The sequence below is a fragment of the Prorops nasuta genome, unplaced genomic scaffold, assembly GCF_024137725.1.
Source record: "Prorops nasuta isolate Cenicafe-Biocafe unplaced genomic scaffold, Cenicafe_Pnas_1.2 PNAS00060, whole genome shotgun sequence".
NCBI lineage: Eukaryota > Metazoa > Arthropoda > Insecta > Hymenoptera > Bethylidae > Prorops > Prorops nasuta.
The window spans coordinates 343943-363121 of NW_027116857.1; the positions used below are offsets into that span (position 1 = coordinate 343943).

At 35.5% G+C, this 19179-nt stretch overlaps 4 protein-coding genes across 6 annotated transcripts; 1 reads left to right on the forward strand and 3 right to left on the reverse strand.

The window, feature by feature from the left end:
• Nucleotides 1-186: 186 nt before the first annotated feature.
• On the reverse strand, nt 187-12846 carry LOC136784546 (sialin-like). Of its 3 annotated transcripts, none has more exons than XM_066745255.1 (4): nt 11973-12846; nt 3532-3740; nt 1938-2829; nt 187-1855 (listed from the first exon to the last, which is right to left on the reverse strand). In XM_066745255.1, exons 1-4 carry the CDS (start codon nt 12055-12057, stop codon nt 1494-1496), a joined length of 1548 nt encoding a protein of 515 aa, XP_066601352.1. In that variant the 5' UTR covers nt 12058-12846; the 3' UTR covers nt 187-1493. The 3 variants fall into 3 exon arrangements, with proteins under 3 accessions (XP_066601352.1, XP_066601354.1, XP_066601353.1); XM_066745257.1 differs by lacking the exon at nt 11973-12846 and adding an exon at nt 7984-8305 and having other exon boundaries at nt 189-1855; XM_066745256.1 differs by lacking the exon at nt 11973-12846 and adding an exon at nt 7189-7365 and having other exon boundaries at nt 190-1855.
• LOC136784545 (cilia- and flagella-associated protein 52) lies at nt 11010-17896 on the forward strand. Its single transcript, XM_066745254.1, has 12 exons — nt 11010-11025; nt 14809-14925; nt 14989-15188; nt 15291-15468; nt 15527-15776; nt 15856-16114; nt 16172-16341; nt 16418-16566; nt 16647-16792; nt 16866-17017; nt 17098-17612; nt 17766-17896. The coding sequence occupies exons 2-12, from the start codon at nt 14880-14882 to the stop codon at nt 17894-17896; spliced, it is 2196 nt and encodes a 731-aa protein (XP_066601351.1). The 5' UTR covers nt 11010-11025; nt 14809-14879.
• Det (Deterin) lies at nt 13645-14567 on the reverse strand. The gene is made up of 5 exons (XM_066745246.1): nt 14548-14567; nt 14371-14472; nt 14050-14250; nt 13843-13963; nt 13645-13782 (listed from the first exon to the last, which is right to left on the reverse strand). The coding sequence occupies exons 1-5, from the start codon at nt 14565-14567 to the stop codon at nt 13645-13647; spliced, it is 582 nt and encodes a 193-aa protein (XP_066601343.1).
• Nucleotides 17622-18636, reverse strand: Atg12 (Autophagy-related 12). Its single transcript, XM_066745264.1, has 3 exons — nt 18371-18636; nt 18149-18285; nt 17622-18075 (listed from the first exon to the last, which is right to left on the reverse strand). Exons 1-3 carry the CDS (start codon nt 18552-18554, stop codon nt 17953-17955), a joined length of 444 nt encoding a protein of 147 aa, XP_066601361.1. The 5' UTR covers nt 18555-18636; the 3' UTR covers nt 17622-17952.
• Between the last annotated feature and the right edge of the window lie 543 nt (nt 18637-19179).

Below are 19179 nucleotides of genomic sequence, written 5' to 3' on the forward strand. Positions count from 1 at the left end.
GCATTATACCTCCGCTTATCAAGTCTGACCTTCGATATCTCTTTAATTAATTTAGTGTAAATAATGTGTACACTAATTGTTAGATTACAATGAAAAGAAGGAGTTGTTAACGAGAAATACGGGGCTCATATATTTTATACAGGGTAGATTATCACAAATCCTCGTAATCCACTTGTTTGATGAGAATTTAGATTTTGATCGCTCAGAACTTAAGGAAAACAAATTATCGTGCACTGGAAGTTTTTCTCTATTTTATAAAATCTTTTATTAATTTATAAGTATATATACATGAAGGAAAACAGTTTGGTTGAACACTATATATATATATATATATAGGAGATCTGTCAGTTAAAACTCCCCAGAGCATAAATATAAGAAGACGCGTATCTCCGTAACTATTAGAGGTTTCAACATTTTTTTATAAGATCTTTTCGAAACACTTACTATTTGCATTCAGAAAGGTTTTAACAAAATTTTGATATCTCTAATAGTTACGAAGATACACATCTTGTATTTATACTCTGTAGCGTTTTAACTGACGGACCCTGTATATATAGGACGACGTATGGAACAGCACAAACTTTTTAAAAGATCACATTAAAATTGTTTACGATAACTTAATGTGCATTGATTTAGCAATCGATCGTTAGAAGCAATATGTTTTCACAATATTTGATGGAATATGCAGAAGCGAATGTGTGCGTCGTACTATTATATCTGCTATTTTCCTAGGATGAAAATTCAATTTATGCATCGGTGAAATTCTCATTAAGTTCAATGGAAAGCTATATTTATACGAAATTTTAATAAATAAAAATGACGAGTGTGCATGATACTCTCTCGCAATCGGATCTAATCCACACAATTTCCTTTGAAAGAAAACGAAGTAAAAAAATATAAAAAGGAAATTGATTCATCATATTATATGATACTGAATCTCGAATCCTCCTTGTACTTTGATTCCTAATTTCTTTTTCACAGAGACATTCCAAGAAAGGCAGCCGGAAGGAGTCTCGAAATCTGCTGGATCAGACTAGACGGGAATATTTTTACTCCAGCATACCGTACTCAATCTCCCGTAAAGCCGAATTTCAAGGATAAACACTCGGTCATTTTGAAACTGGCACTAGAGATAATGTTCTTTTTGCGCAAAGAAGAATGTACTCGTGTCAGGTTCAAACTTAACAATTAAATTATGAGTATATCACTTGTTCAGTTTCGTCGACGATTCTCGCAACGCTATGAGCGAGCTCATATGTATAGAAAAGAATCCACTATTCGTAGGACCTCGGTTTTCGAGGATTGTCTTCGTAGCAGAAAATTCGATAAGAACGAGGTATTAACAATATTATGTACAAGAATCCCTAACTGGGAAGTCCGCTGCTACTGAAAAGCTCCATTTTTACGTTTAATTCGTAGGATTGAGTCCCTGAGGAACGTGCAACATTTTTTCACGGTGATCGGACATAATTTTGATCCCCAACGAGGCTCTCCTACGACTCGCATTTTTTCGTTTTATCGCATTTCTCCGTCACTTCTGCTTTCTCTCCGCAAGCTTTCCTGCGCATGGCCTCGCGTTCCGCCCTGAGGAACTCAGGATCGTTCCAGTACTCGACCTCCCCACTGGCGTAGAGGACAAAAATTAGATTGGTCACAATGAAAACAGCAAAGACTACCCAGAACACCATTCTCCACTCCATCAAACCCGGTTTCGGCGTTTGGGCAACAGCAGTGACGATGAAAGGCGTGATGATACCAGTGAAAGCTCCAATTCCGTTTACTATTGCCATCAGAGTTCCAGAATAGTTTGGACTCAAGTCAAGGGCATTGACCTTCATCCCGGGATAGAATGTACCTATAGAAGAAACAAAAGATGATCATTGTGAAAAATTTCAAATAGAACAATCATTCCAAGGTCATCCAACGACTCTACCAACCCATCAATGTCATTCCAACAGTGAAGCATACAACCACAACGGTCTGATGAAACTCTGCATAAGAAGCTCCAACGATGAAGGCCCCTGGTCCCAGGGAAGCAATAGTGGTACCAAGTTTTCTCACGTTAGTCCTAGACATGATGTCCTTGGTGATCATCCAATCAGCCAGCCAAGAAGTGGCTACGCTGCAGAACCACATGAAGAGATAGGGTAACGACGACAAATATCCATTCTCCTTGACTGGAATCTTAAGGACGTCGCTCATGTACTTAGGCAGGTCATTGACCATTGTGAAGAATCCCCAGTCGTGACCAATTTGAGCAGCTATCAAGGCCCACAATGGAACCGATTTTAAAAGGTGCCTCCATGGTACCGGAGGTGGTTTCTTATTGGTGTGTGCGCTCATTCTCTCATGGAGAAATTTCACCTCGGCTTCCGAGATGAACGGATGTTCTTGTGGATTGTTGTAGCACACTAGGACCCAAATAAGGAACCAGAGGACACCGATGGCCCCAAATACGTAGAACACTACAGGCCAGCTGTAGTAGTGCAGAATTATTCCCGACAAAGTCGTAGCAAAAACGGTCCCCAATTGGGCCCCAGCGAACACCAATGAACCAATCTTCGACCTCTCCTCAGGAGGGGTCCATTGAGCCAACATAGCATTCAATGCTGGAAAAGTGGTTCCTTCGCCAAGGCCCATCAAAATCCTCAAAACAATCAAAGCTGTCGCCTCTCCCCAGAGCACAGCAACTGGTGTGGCCAAGGTGAATAGTGCTGTCAGCAAAATTCCAATACCCAGGGAATATTTCCCACCAAATTTCTCCGACAATAATCCTCCTGGCAAGTGAGTTACCACGTAGCCCCAGTAAAAGGATGACAAAATGACTCCCTAAAATCAAAAAAATCCTTATCATTATCCATAGGTCTTCTAATCTCTATAAAAGTACTTTATACAGCTATTTACTATTATCATTAGAAAGACGCTCTTATCAGTAGGGATGAGCATAAAATTTTTCAAACGAGTTGTTTAGTTGTAATTGTTTATTTGTCTCGATCGTCGAGGATACTTTAATTAGAGCGACGAGATTTTTTAAGATCTAGCTCGTACAGTTTTATATATACGTAAAGCTATTTACGATCGAAAGCTCTTATCAACGATGCGTCAGATGTGTCGATAAGGCCCTTTTTATCCAGATGGAGTGGATTAAAGGGAACGATAGCAAACAATGGACAATTATTGTCTTTGATCTCCCTTGTTTTACAAGAAAATTTCTACTATTCTCGAGAGTCTCCAATCAGGTTCCACAGACCAAACGTTGTCTTTCTATTTACATTGATGGAATTCGACAGAATCAATCGCGATTATCGTATTACGAGTAAAAATTATAGATAAGATTCTGGCACGAGTGTAAAGTACACCTGAGGCAATTCAAATATTTTAGCGTCTCGTAGTCTGAGTGGTGAGTTGGATAAATATGTGCGCTATACATCAATGGATAAATAATGAGAGAATGCAAAGGAAAATTTTTGATTATCTTTTTAGAAAAAGAAGGGGGGGGGGGGGCATTTCTTTAAAAGTGGAGATTTATACCTGAGTGTGTTCGCTCCAATCGTAGCGTTTTCCATTCATCGGACGATGGTTTATATCGCTAAGGTTCCCCATGGTCTCATTGTGGGTGGAATTCGATGGTCCAACCATCTCCGTTATGGCCAATGACAGACACACCCTCATGGCGTACGCCATGAAGAGGGCGAAGAATCCCATAATGGCGAAAACCCATCTCTGCTGGATTCTAAAACCTGAAAAATGTTGAAACGTTTTATTCGACATCGATCGAGAAACAAAAAAATTCTGGAATGAAAAGCACGATTAAGAAAAAAACTTTCACTACGTAATGAGGTCAATTATATGATACTGGTGCAATTAAGAGATACAAAGCGTCGAGGTATTATTCCACCGAGATTAAATCGATATCGTCCCTGCTCCAGTGATTTGCACAGTTACGTGTTTTTAAGAAGTGTACTATAAACAACTATCTGGAGCCACCTTGATGGTGTCTCAAGCTGGAATTTCATTGTCACTGCGTTATCTCGGAGTTCAAACACCGAAACGAATCAAACCGATGATTCGATCGGAAAAGCTCCACGATTGCAAACTGGAAAAATCATTGGACCAACAAGTGCAAAGATCGTTCAGCCGGGAAATCGTCGAGTTCGTGCGAAGGTAACGCGAATTTCGCTTTCAGAACGTGAAAAAAACAGAGGAATTGTTGTCTTTGTTGATCGAAAAATTGACAAACGATTTTTCTTCGAAGGAAAAACTTGACACGATCAGGGGAAAAAGGGGGTACCATATATATAAGTAATTCGCAAAGGGAAAATTGTGAGATAAAAAATGGAATCTGACAAGGATCGAAATGATTTAAATTAATAATTACGATCGAATTTAGCGATGCGACAAAAACAAGAGGAATCATTATTCCAAATGTTCTAAAAATTAACAAAACAATTTTTACATAGATGTAACCTTGGTAAGGACACAACTACCAAAAAAAGGAGGGGAGGGGGAAGTACAATACAAATAAACAAATTTCGCAAGAGGAAAATTATATGAGATAAAAAATGGAATCTATAGAGGATCGAGTCGATTTAAATGTATAATTACGATCGAATTTAGTGATACGACAAAGTATTCGCGATCGTGATCGAATCAATCGTAATTATGATAACATTGATAAGGAGTATTTTACCGATTCAAGTACTCTCGCTATGTTCTTGATAGATGGTCCAATATAGTGACAGTCAATTTTCATATCGCGAGACAATATTGAGGCATTCGAAACGAAGTTATATACCAGAGCTTAAGTATCATGATAATTACGGTTGTTAAAAGCTTTGTCCTGCCAAATCTGTCAGGGAATATTGCGCAGCTCCGATGAAATTTATCTTATCTTTGGATCGTAAGCTTCTCGTTGGAACGCGACCAAGACAATTTTAAATAAATATTTATATATATAGGACATACTTCGAATTTTCCTGCTAAAAAATCATTACGAACGTTGCAATTAAGGATCCCGAGCGGAGCGCTCGTTAATCGAACAGCAAAACTGGTATTTTCATGCACGATTAATTATTCGAATTACGAGGACGATTCGCGGAACCGGAAACCAAAAGTTATGGGAGCGTAATGATCGTTGCGTCACTTATGCAATAATGGAGGAACGCGCGAGGAGCGATAAAAAAGCCTGAATCCTCGATGGCCGCGTTCGATATTTATCGATAATTCCGTCGTCGCCGGTCTGCCGGCCATGGAGAAATGCGGAAACCGCGCGAGAGCGCGTGAAAAAAGAGCGCCGCGCTCCGATTGGCGACGCTCGTTATGCAAAATAGGAAGTGAAAAAACGACCTTGACCGAGACTCCGTTTCCGCGATTCCATTGTTGCATCGGCACGCTCGGTCACGCCTAAAACGTGCATTTGTCGTTCCTCGAAAGTTGCACTCGTTTGCTCCCCCCCCCCCCCCCCATTATTCTACTTGATGTATACGATTCGCATCGTTAAAAATTAAATGGTGAAGGTACGCTTGGATTTCGTTGAACCGATTAATTGAGATATCGAAAATGGCCCCGGATTTTTGTATTAATTGTTAATTCATTTAAAACGTGTATTTGGTATCCCTTGAAAAATATACTCCCCCCCCCTTTCAAGAAGCACGATTGATTTTATGAAACATAAAGGGAAGAAAAAACGCTTGGAATTTTTTGGAGGAACTAACGTAAGTTGTAATATTGAATACCGTGTCTAATTTCTAAATTAATTATTCATCGATTCAAAACTTTAATTTGCTATTCCTTGAAATACTCGTTTGCCAGCCTCGGAAAGCACGATTCGCTTTATTAAACACGGAGTAACGAAAAAATGATTTGAGTTTTTTGGAGGAGCTAATGAGTTACGATATTGGAGACGGTTGTTAATATTTAAAGTAATTATTCGTTAATTTAACACGATAATTTGCCATTCCTCGAAAATTGCACTCGTTTGCTTTTGTACCCCCCCCCCCCCTTGGCGCACGATTCGTTTCAATCAGTTTAGAGCGAGGAGAAAATGATTTGATTTTGCTGGAAGAATTAATAAATTTTAAAATCGAAGATGACTCCTAATATTGAAATTAATTATTCGCTTATAAAGGCCTTAGCATACAAAAATACTTAAATGATAAGACTAATGAGGAATTTGGAATTATATACAGCGAGTACCAAGTCTATCGCTATCCTTAAATTTCATGGTAACGAAAAATAATAGCAATGTATTTTTTGCCCACTGGTGCAAGTGTCAGAATTCACTATAGAGCGTTAAGAAAACTGACCTACAGTGGTTAATTTTAGTGGGAACTGCAAAATTTCTAACAGTAATTATAGTATTTTCCTTATACTAATTTAAGTTTTACGAATTAAGCATTTTTATACATGCCAAGGCCTTAAAACATGCATTCGTACTTTTCTCAAAATTCCACCTATTTTTTTCTCCCCAGCAACACACGATTGGTTGTAAAACAGAAAAAGTGACGAAAAATAGTGTGATTTTATTGGAGGATATAAAAAGTTACGACATCGAAATTGGCTCCTAATACCCAGATTAATTACCATAATTAATCAATATTTCGTTATTCTTTGGATCCATAGATCATAGTCGATACATCTTTGATAAAATTTTCCATAAACTGAAAATCCTCTGTATTGTTTATTCTTTATTACATTCATTATTATTAAATCAATTGAATTTTCTGTTTCCTGATTGCAGGGAATCTCCCCACTATTCGTTATATTATAGTAAATCGCAAAACAAAATTTTCTTGCCTCATTCCAAAGAACAATTTTCCGGCTCGCGTGACTTGATCGGATCGACTGAATTTCATCGAAACAATTTTTTCTCCCATTTCGATGCAGTTTACAGTCGATCAAAAGCACGCATAACTCCACTCGATCAAGAAATTTACTCCTGCAATACGAGTCATGGAAAAGACACTTTAGGTGGATGAGGATGAAAAAGCGTTTCTCGAAAAATTCCCAACGTCATTCTCGGTGAATTATCGATAAACCTTGAGATTTTTTAGAAAAAGGATAATGGAAACTCAGGCAGAGATTATATTTTAAGTTTTCATAATTTTGTTCACCCCGAAAATTCATGATTTTAAGAGACCAATATTAAAAAAGGAGGGGGGAGAGTCCTGATTAATATCGAGTACTTACAGAGCGTCTGAAACGTGGACAACATTTTGCAAGGACGAGAGAGAAACGGAATGATCCGGTGGGGTGGAAAACAAGAACTCAAAACACGAAGAGAATAAAAAATTAACGAAGAACGGATGAGGCTTCTGAAACTGGGCCCAACTGTAGCAGGCCCACGTGTCGCGACCGACTGAATCTGTTCCGAGCGCTCTTTCGTTTTATATCTGCAAGACAGGAGTGCTGCTACCTGTGATAAGCGCTTCTCGTCCTCGCACGAATCATCCAAAGAATTTCTCTATCTCCAATTGCCCCAACCTAGTCTCAACAATGAGGAAAACCAGACTCTTCTCTGATCACTACAACCGCCCCCCCCCCCCTCCTCCTTTCCCCTATCAATAGTCATTCTATTCGTACGACGATTTATCAATCACGAATAGCAATAATATAAATTCAATGAAAAAAAGAATAATCGAGGGTAACCTGTAACATTTTATATATCACTCGTTTTCTATAATGAAATTCGTAAGGAATCTGTTGTCCTAGAAAAGTTTTCCAATCCAAATCAATATTTCGTTTCTCGCTTGTAAACCGATGGCGAGCTTTCAAATAAGAGATTATTTTCTCCCGAATAGACGGTACAGCGACGATCGATCAAATATTTTGCATTCTTTTTTCGCATTTCATAGATAAGAAAGCGATGCGACCGGAAATGGATTAGCATATCAAAGTCTGGGGAAAGAATTTTTGATGATAAGTTTGATTAATTTTTCGGAATAAAATTGTTTATTATTTAGTTATTTTACGGAGAATTCTTACGATAAACGCTCCTCGGACCGGAAGTTCCTCGGGGTCTCACCGGAGAGTCCGTTCACGCATTGTTGTGCGTTTCAAGGTCACACGATTAACCCTGACTCTATCCTAAGCACCGCGTGAAACGCACTGAGAATTTTTAGAAGGACCTCGAGGCGTCTTGGAATCGACGATTGACCAATTTTTCAGTTTCCTCTTCCTTTCCACGTTCGTCGCGCTGCCATCTTGAATTTTTTGACAAGTCCGTGACGAAAACTTGCTTTTCCTTCTCAAAGTACGTCATCGCACAAGACGAGACCGAGAAATGCCTTTCCTCCTAACGATTATTCCTTTTCCCGCCAAAAACCTGACAACGCTGCAAAAATCTCATCAATACGTCACTCTATGACGTTCACTTGTAAGGTTAATCGATATACGTGTTTTCCATATATGTAATTTGGTATTTCATGAAATAGCGCCATCTCTGAAAAAGAGCGATAAAAAGGGCAATCTATAATATCTAGATAGAAAAATATTGCAAGCATTCAAGTGCACTTCGAGTATCATACATGTACTACATTTTTCTCATATATCTTAATGGTATTCGATTTTCGAACACACTTTTCAACTTCTTCGCTGTAATTATGGGCTATCCCTACTAACTTTTTGTTTTCATCCAAACAAATGCAATTAACGCTTAATTAGCCTACTTACCCAATTGTTACCCAAAAATTTAATGGTTCTCGCTCGATCAAACTCGAGATTTATTCGTTCCATTTTGGTCCTGCCATTTTCAGAAGCATCGTGTATATATATATATATATTTATATTTATATTTATATTTATATTTATGTCAACAATCTCGTTGCCCGTCATAAAATAGTTTTTGTTTGTAAATTTTGACAATCAGAACTCGTAAAAGTTTCGGGGATTCTCGAGAAGAGTTCCGGGGAAAGCGAAGATTTGAAATTTGATCGGAAGATTCGTAGTTAGATATATTACCGTTGTTTACAGCGATAAGGCGATAAGGAGGAGTGTCTCTTTCGCGACTCGACGATCATCGGAGAGAGTCGAGCGATTCAGTTTTATAGTCGATACAAGTCGGTGGCCGAGCTCATCCATCCTACCGTGTTGTTTATTTTCCTTCCAGTTGTTTGCCCAAGTTATATGGATTATTTATCCAAACATACATTCGTTTTTTATCGGTTCAAATCTATTCCAGCGATTCGCACTTTCAATCCTCGCAAATTCTTCGCATTTTCACGGAAAAATCTCACGTATCGATCGAGGGAAAATGGCCCGAAAGTTTTTCCAGATAACGACGCCCGTAAAACGTGCCATTTATCGCTAACATCTACACCAGAATTGGGTTAATCACTGTTTGACCAATTTCCCCCTATACCCCACCTCAGATTTCTCAGGTTCAAAGGTTAGAATAAATAAGTATAGAGAATGGCACGTAGGAGGTAGTACCGCAAGTCAATTTTGTCTTTCTCGCGGTAGATTTCGCGAAGAAACGAAAATCGAAAGTTATCAGGTTTACGAAAGGAATGTTATTTTCGCAAATAGGAATTTAGCACCTCTATGGCTCTATGGTTATTACAAATAACAAGTTTCGTGCGAGAAACTCGCGTGTAAATAGCGAAGTTACCTTGGGACTCATGCTGGCTGGGCAGGCTGGGCCAATACGACCAATGCCAGCAGGCAGAGTATCCCAACGAGGTGAATTTGCTCTTCTCGGTCGGTAAAACAGAAAATTAACTAAAAAGATTAGAGGTGCCCAAAGAGACAATTCATAATTTTCTAGTGTGTTTGGTCGGTGAGAAAAAGTCACCAGTGTTTAATCTCATACAACGTGCACTCTTTACCAATATCGAATGTTAATTTCATTAATAAAAACGTATATAGTCCCTCTGTAGATGACGTATATCTATCGGTATAGTCAGTAACATTTTAAATTTGAAATAAACAAAATTCTATTCTATAATTGGATAATTAAATTTGGAATGTCGAAAAAGAATTGAAAAACAATGTAAAACAAGGTATTCTTATACTTGCATCAGATACTATTTCCATGCAAGTATTTTTTTTTACTGACCTTTAGTTATATCTTCATACGAAATTTTAATTTTTTATTAGGCTTTAAATTACAAGGAGTGAATTTAATCGTGAAAAAGTGCTCTATAAATTCACCGTAATCGACTCTTTAAAAAAAATGCTTAACGGGTCTCTAAAATTTATTTTTTTGCCCAAAAGATAAATAATAAAAAGAAAGAAATTAATATTTTATATTTCTTTTTACAGATTAATTAAAAAATCGAATACGTCGCGATAAATTTGTAAAATAAAATTAATGATTAAATGTCTCTTTTTATAAATTAGGATCTAACAAAATAATTTTAGATTTCTTACTGGAATAACTATTAATATTAAAAGAAAAAAACAAGTAATTAATAAAATGATATTTGATACAATATAATAAATATAAATATTTTGTTTAAAATTGTGTGTTTTTCAACATTTCAGCTTCTATTATACGATTTATTACAAAATTAGAATTTTTTCTTTCAAAATAAAAATGTGCTTGAGTAAAACAGTAGATATATGTATATGTATATATATATAGGGAAGCTATTTCCTGTTAACGATATAGTTCTTTCTGATTCAAGGTGAATCTAGTGGAAAACTCCCAATCTCTGATTCTTCTTTGGAAATATATTTTATTTGACTATAATTTATTCATTGGCCGCGTTTGTTCGTTCTCCTTCTTTTGTAAAATTCCTTATCTAATAACACTGGCTTGGTATAGTTTATCCAAGCAATTCTCAGATCTACACATTTTACGACCAATATACTCCAGTTTCGAACGATCGTTATAATTCTTCGCAAACGGAATTCCTCGTTTGCATGTTGTCTCTACCCATTGTGATGCTGCTAAATGATACCGACCAAAGATAAATAAACAACAGTAGCCACATTTTTGTCTGACTGCGTAAGATAACCTGCACAAAATTCATAGGTGGCACCTTATTCAAGTGAAACTGATGCATTAATCAAAACTGTATAAAGGTATTATTTTTTTTCTCCTCCAATATATAATCTCCGATATATAAGCTTTCTTATCAACTATTATCTTATCCTCGATATTAGCGATAATGATCCGGACAATTAACAAAGGAGATATTATTTTATAAATTCTCTAAAAAATATTTATTAGATCCTCAAGCGGAATTTATGCTTGCTTTTATGTTTATATTGCAGCGAACTCGCCTTTTTTTATCGCAGCCGACTATTTTATCAAGAAATACCTTGTCGCTAATGTCGTAAATCAATAAACAAAATTCGATAAAATTAAACTTTCATTCAACTGTGAGAACAAAATATTTGTTGTTTTCCAACGAACACAGGTAACTCATGAGTTATACATAACATCGATATAGATGTTGTTATTATTAAATTTGTAGTACGTATTGACATTAATGATCTTCTTGGATACCTTTCTTCTATTGTTGTGAGAATAATTTTTAATCGTTATATATAAGGTTTTAGATAAAGATGACGATATCTCGAGTTATCTTGGTCACTATAACTCTTGGAAATGATTTTACTATCCACGTGCACGTTCAAACGGATAAACTTGGGGTGTGCTGGAATGACAAACGTTTCACAATAGATCTCCGCATCGAGTTCGTCCAGTTTATTAACAGTATTTACATACAAGAGAAACAGTGATGGGAAAAAGAAACATGGAGAAAAACAAATACCTATATATACGGTCAACTGAGGAATAAATAATTAATCTAGCTACAATTGGATGGAGGGATTTTTATTTGAATATTATACAAGGACAGGATTATATAGTGAAAAGAGAAGTGTATCATCCAACGACAATTAATTTTGGAATTTTACAGAGCTTGTATTGACAGTTTTGATTGATTCGTCTAGTGCACAGCTGCACCCTATAACAAACCGATATAGATAATTCATCGGACGTAAACATATACACGCGGATATACCTCGTTGTTTCCTCGCTGGTTTTCCCGGGACATCCAGCCAATCGGCCAAAAGCGGGATGTTTTCCTTCGAACACTCGCCACGCATAGCTTCTTCAAGGTTCTCTCGAAGTCTCTGATGACCATGTATAACCTCGCTCTTCTCGGACACTTGCACTTATTTTTCCCAAAGAACAGAAACTTTGTTAAAAATCCAACCTAACCTACGATTATCAGGAGTCAACGATCTTACATCGCGGGTGGATACGAATGTCAAGAGCAAAGAAAATCAATTAATTTTCTGGAATTTTTTTTTTCGGCGACCGATTGTAAAGGATACTATGGTTGAGCGTGTTTGTCCGTTATAGGAGCTGTCACTGGGACGTTTCCAAGTATACAGGAAGGCAAACTGAACTTCCTCGACTCAGCAGCTGCCCGTTGGCCTGGCCGGAGATTTCTTCGTTATCTACCCGAGGCTTCGATTACGAAGCGATGTTTCCAACTAGATCTCTCTTGTGCCTTCGTTTTGTTATTAGAAGCAACCCCCGATCTTTTGTACGAAGACAATGGAAAATTTCACTCAGGCGAAGCGAGTAGGAAAGTTTTGAATTTTTCCATTCACTTCATGCTCAACAGAAATGATAAGCGAATTTCGAATTTACGCGAATGAACTCGTCGATGTTGCTTTGTCGTATCGCGAGTTATGTACCTGTATATATATGTAATTGTAGTCCAATATATAATTATACATTATATTTATAGATATTAGACAGTGTCCCAGAATCGTGAATACACCTAAATATCTTGTAAATACTAAAATGTCATAAGAAATGAACGAAATACTTTTTAGAATGCTTGAAAAGAATTACGTTGTGGTTGTAATTATATGACCTTGAAAAGAACTCTGAAAGTCAATATTTTTTTTAAATAGCCTGCTTTTATTTTTAAATACATATTTTCATAGTCGACCTTCAGTTTTTTAAAACACTATTAATTTTTCATTTCATCAATGATCAAATATTGATTGCTAACTAGATATTTAGATTTTAAATTATACGCGGGAGGGCGTCTGTGGAGATGTGTATGGGTAGAAGCCGCGCACACTATTTTTCCATACCCATACCTACATGTAATTTCAAACCGAGATATACCTGACGAGTGACTGGATGAAACGATAAATTTATATAAGGTTTAGGAAAATTCTTGAAATAAGCTGAAAGAACAGGTATTAAAAAATAAGGGCTTCCATTTTAAAAAATCTTTGTGAATTTTATGACCTTCAGGGTACTTTTGAAGGGTTTACAAACATATATATTTAAAGCAGCTGTTTTAAAGTATTTAAATTGTGTGTTATATTCATTTTTAATGAAATATTGCTATTTTCAAGATATCTAGATATATCCACATTTTTCAGACACCCTGTGTATAATTAAACATGTACTTTTCTTTGTTCTCATCTACAGCATCTGTCCCAAAACATTTGTCGTAGTAATATTAACCAGTAAATTCTTGTGCTTGGAAATTAAAAGCCAGTTAACTAGCTTCTCTTTAAATCTGCTTTGAGTAATCTTTTATTTGTAGTTAGATATTTTATTTACAAGTATAAATATAAATTAATCTAAAAATTGTTTAATTATATCCTTAAAAATCAATGAATTAGGATAACGAGGTTTATGTTGATGATTTATACTTATGTTTATTTATTAGTGTTTGAGGTCTTTCCTCTTTTGGGCCTTTCACTTTTTCTATTCTCTTTAAGAATCTTTGGAATTTCCTTTTTCAATTCTTCCCTTCTCTCAGCTAGAGCTGTAACTTTCTTTTCCAAAAGAGTCGTCTGTAAAATAACTAATGTCTCACGTGTTCTAAATAGCAAAAGACTAAATGTTTTACTCACCAGATTTTTAATACAAAATTCTTTGAACAGTAAAAATAATTCTTCTACCGTCCATGATAATTCATCCTGTTTTCCTAGTTTTACAAAGGCACATGATTCATTGTGTTTGATATGTTCCTCCCTAAACCGTAAATAATAGTTTTACCAAGGATATAAAATATGTATATATATATTAGCAGATATAGAAGTCAAACAAGCCTCATTTACCAAGGATCATCTGACTCTTCCCAGCCATCAAGCTGTTTGTGACATATGAAACATTCAGCTAAATCAGGTTCTGAGCTTTCAGGAACTTTAAAAAATCCTGCTGCTGCCAAAGCCATTGGATTACATTTGGTTGTATTCTTGAAAGGCCAATTATCATAAGTTTTCAGTCTACCACTGCTCCAAAATATGGGGTCTACTTTACTACAAGAAATACACATATGTTAACTACTTTTATGGTTTATTTACTTATTCCTTTCTTTTCTAAATATTAGCAAAATCAAAAAATTTCATATAAATACAATCATTTCATTCTACACTCACCCAAACATATCCATAGACATATTTAATTTTAAGAAAAATATTTGTACTTCTTTTTGGAGCTGTTTGGATTTGTGCAAGCTTTGGTTAAGCTTATGAACAGTACTGTTTGAAAAATTCGGCTGCTGGATAGTAAGCTTGTTTCAACGAATTTGGATTTTTAAATTACTACAGTGTTGCCAATAACGCAATGCTGCCATATTCGACATTCGATTTGTGCAGCGCGCCAGTGACATAAATCCAAAGTTGACTTTTTCTACCAGAGGCGGGAAATTCAAATATCGAACATATTGTTTTCTTTCTTTTATAAATTTTTTTAAAATAAAAACTTAAATTTGATCATATACGGAAAGAAAAATATTTAGATACAAAAAAATGTGCTATTGAAAAACACTACTCCAAATAGATTGCTATGGCAACAACTGATTGATATTTTTCTAGCTCGACGCGAAGAGATCGATACGAGCACTGTGGAAGAAATGTTGACAGTATAATAATATAAAATAATTATCATGGAAATCGAGGAGTTGGATTTAATTGGCGTAATTGCATTCGATGGTTCGTAAGATTAAAAATTAGGCGACGAAGGTAGAGAATAATATATCTTTCGCTCCGACTTAGGAACGACCAGGAATGCCTTGCAATTGCATCCGGACGAAGAACATCTTGTTTACCCGATGGGGAGCAAGGTTGTTATAAAAAATATTATAACAGGAAAGCAAACGTTTCTAGTCGGACATACAAACGCGATTACCGCATTGAATATTTCGGTTTGCGGTAAATTTATAGCTTCCGGTCAGATCACTCATCCGGGATTCAAGGTAGGCCTCCACCTCGCTTTTTAACCTTCCCAAATTTTTAGTATTTTGGTGGAAATTCTAAAAATTTGCAATAATTTTAAATCCTTGACCGTGAATTTTTAGGCCAAAGTAATTATTTGGAATTATAACCAACAAGATATTAACACCAGCCACGAAATTCACAAAGTGATGGTCCAAGATGTTCGCTTCTCCTGTGATTCGAAGTATCTAATAAGCCTCGGTGGAAGGGATGATAACAACCTGGTGGTGTTCGATATAACAAATAAGGAACCACTCTGCGGTAAAATTTGTCTCAAGATTAAAAACAGAGGATAACATTCATAATCGTATATTTTTAGGTTCCTATGCCAGCCACGAAATTTCTGGCAATGCCTATACCATATCAAGAACCAATTTGCATGGCTTGCGACTTATCAGCGCTGGGGATAAAAATCTGAAAGTTTGGAGAATCGACCCGAAGATAAGAAAAATTTTTGGAGCCAATATCAAAGTAGGAAAGTTAAAGCGGACGATTAATTGTATTGCTGTTGATGCAAAAGACGAGTTAATTTATTGCGGTACTTCAACAGGAGATATAATCGTTGCTAGGTTCAAAAATGTCCAAAAATACTTGATGATTCAGTACTTCTGAGTAATGAACGATTAATTTATAAGATAAATTTTGTAGATTAAATTTTCAAGATGATGAAGAGGAGAAACCGTCGGTTATGGTTGGCTGTTATTCAAAAGTTTCGAGAGACAGAAAGAAGAAAAATGTAGGCGAAGGTGACTTGTTCCCAGGGGGGATTCAAAACTTGCTCATTTTGCAAGATAAGACATTAATTATTGGAACTGGGAATGGGAATGTTGAAAAAGTTGAGATTGCTAATGTCCCAGTGCCCAAATCCAAAATAGGATTAATGCCCAATAAGCCCCAATTGATCACTGTAGGTTTTCTTTAAAAATAACTTTAAACTCTTTTATCAAAATTTTTATTTTTATAGCATATGTCACAGAACGTGTGCAGTTCTGTAACGTCCATGATATTGTACAAGACGTTTATTTTAATCGGTACAGCATCGTGCGAGATTTATCAAATACAAATTTCCAATTTCGACTTAAGATTGTTAATTACTTGCCATGTTGAGGCTATTCACGCCATCGAATTTCCGCAGTAAGACTTAATATTTTCTTGATAAAATATATTTTATCCAAGAAAGAATACATTCAAAGTGTTAAACAAATTTTAGCAATTTTTCGGAAGTCTTTGCTACTGGTGGGAAAGACAGCGTGAGATTATGGCAATTGGAGAATCAAAAAGAGTTGCTGAGAATCACAGTCCCCAATTTCGTATGTAATGCTGTTTGCTTCTCTTACGATGGCCGAATGATAATTTCTGGTATGTGTTTATCGTTTATTTACTAAAAAATAACAAGATTATTCTGGTCAGCAAAAAATTATGATAAAAATATTGAATAGCTTGGAATGATGGAGTAGTTAGAGCCTGCACACCCCAAACTGGAAAATTAATATTCGCCATTCACAATGCTCACGTGAAAGCTGTCACTGCTGTAATTATAACACCCGATGGCTCAAAATTAATTACTGGTGGCTGTGATGGACAGGTGAATAATTATAATTGATCCAATATTGAAAATGAAAAGGAGAAACTATTGAATTATAAAATTATCAAATTAGGTACGTTTATGGGATATTAGTCTAGACGTGCAAAGGCTTGTTCACGTTTTCAAGGAGCATAAAGGTCCTATAACATCTTTACACTTTTCTCCTAATAAAGAAGATATCGTTAGTTCCAGCGCTGATGGCACTTGCATTATTTGGAGCATTCCGTAAAATTTATCAAAATTAATTAATACATTAAAAAGGTTTAATGTTTCTACATCTTCTATATTGGTCAATTTTTTAATAGGAATACGTGCAGAAAACAATTTTTCATGGGCAACACAATGTTCATGGGTGCTAAATTCAATGAAAATGGTGTTCAATTGATAACCTGTGGAACTGATAGGAAAATTGGTTATTGGGAAACTTTGGATGGATCTTTGATAAGGGAAACTGAAGGCTCGAAATCTGGTGCATTGAATACCATTGATATTAGTAGTGATGGTCAGCTCATAGTGAGCGGATCAGCTGATTGTATTTTGAAAATTTGGAATTATGAGACTGCAGATACAGTCTTTATTGGGAATGGACATGCGGCTGGTATCACAGCTTGCAAATTCAGTCCTAATGGGAAGTTTATCGTCAGTGTCAGTGCAGATGGAGCAATTATGATATGGACTTGTCCATCTGGAAAAAAAAGTACTGTAAGTACTTCTAGATCAAACAAGTCTGTCAAATCTCAACAAGTTTCTAAGGAGGAGAATGTTTCAAAATTGACAGCTAGATCAGATACAGGAAACAGTATTAAAAGTAATTTCGAAGGTGTGTTTATATATTTTCTTTATATACATATATATATATATATATATATAAATATGTTCTTAAAGTATTTGTATAATTTAATACTTAATTTATATAATAATTTATATGAAATTTTATACTATGTTACGTTAACTGTACAATTGATTTACTTAGGAAATCAAGAACAATCATGTATGTACAATGCAGCTGAGCCATCCAAAGACAGCTGTGACTGTAAAATGAAAATGGATAAAATACCTTTTAGCGAAAAAGGATCAACAAGATCTATTAAATCAAATTCTTAATAAATGCAATATTATTCCTGCTGGTCAATGTGCTGATTTTAATTGATGTCGATTGATTATCCCCATGCATGACTCTTACAATAGTGTATTATTAGTTTTCCGTCTGTTCCATAGCATTCATACAAATTTTTTACTGTCTGATCAGGTGCTGGTGCAAAGGTTTGATTTATGTAAAGGAACTGAAAGAAAGACCATTATAAGAATAGTAACAATGATACAATCAAAATAGTAGAAATATACCATATAAATTACCAGCTGCTCGTTGGATTCAAGTTTAAGGTATTTTCTCATAAATCCTGATACTCTAGCTATTGTGAAGTCTTGGCTGACAGACCATTTCTTTTGCTTCATTATTGGAGCATTAGCTGTTGCTTTTAAAAGAATGTCAACTAAAATTTAAATAATATTTATGATTTATTAATATAGAGCATTAAATTTATCTTTATAATTATAAAGCAACACTTAATTATTTACTTTTTGTTTTATCCTTCTCTTTTGAAATAGTTTGAGCATCGGTTTTGGTAGAGCCTATTTCGGTATTTATTGTATCCAAGCTAGAAGGAGCTTCTTCAGCTGCTAAATTGTCCAAGATTTCTTCATTTTTTTGTACGTTCTCAGTCACTATATTATTTTCACATATATCTTCCTTTTCAGACATTTTTAACTAATTCTATACAATAGGGGTACAATTCGTGACAGGATAATAATTTTGAGGTTAAAAGTCTTGTCTAGTATTATTTACTAGTTTACTACAGCGTCTACAGCAGGCTGCGTTCCGTTTAATGCATAAATGCGCATAGAGTGCCCAAATTCTACAGTAAACGTGACAGAAACTATAGGTCTGTTTTCGTTGGCCTACAGTGGCCTACACTTTTAACACTTTCTACACTTTCCGTATTTCTGTCTTTGTCCATTGTATAAGTTGACAGTTGACACCCTAAAAAGTGCACAAAGTGTAAAAAGTGTAGGCAACGAGAACAGACCTTATGTGTACAATATGTTTTATGCGTAAAATGGAATGTGCTCGTATTGTAGACGTCAAGCATGGGATTAGTGGTGAATAATAAACTCTATCAAGTTACAACATCGAACAAAATTAAAAAGTATAATATCTTAGAAATTATATTATTGCATTGAAAAACCAACAATATTTAATAATCATATTTTTATTCAAATATCGCTGTCTGGTAAATTATTTCTTTTTCATTTTTTACTGTTTTATCAATACTAATTTTAAAAAATTATAAAAAAAGCTAATGTATGAGCATAATATTAAAACCCTA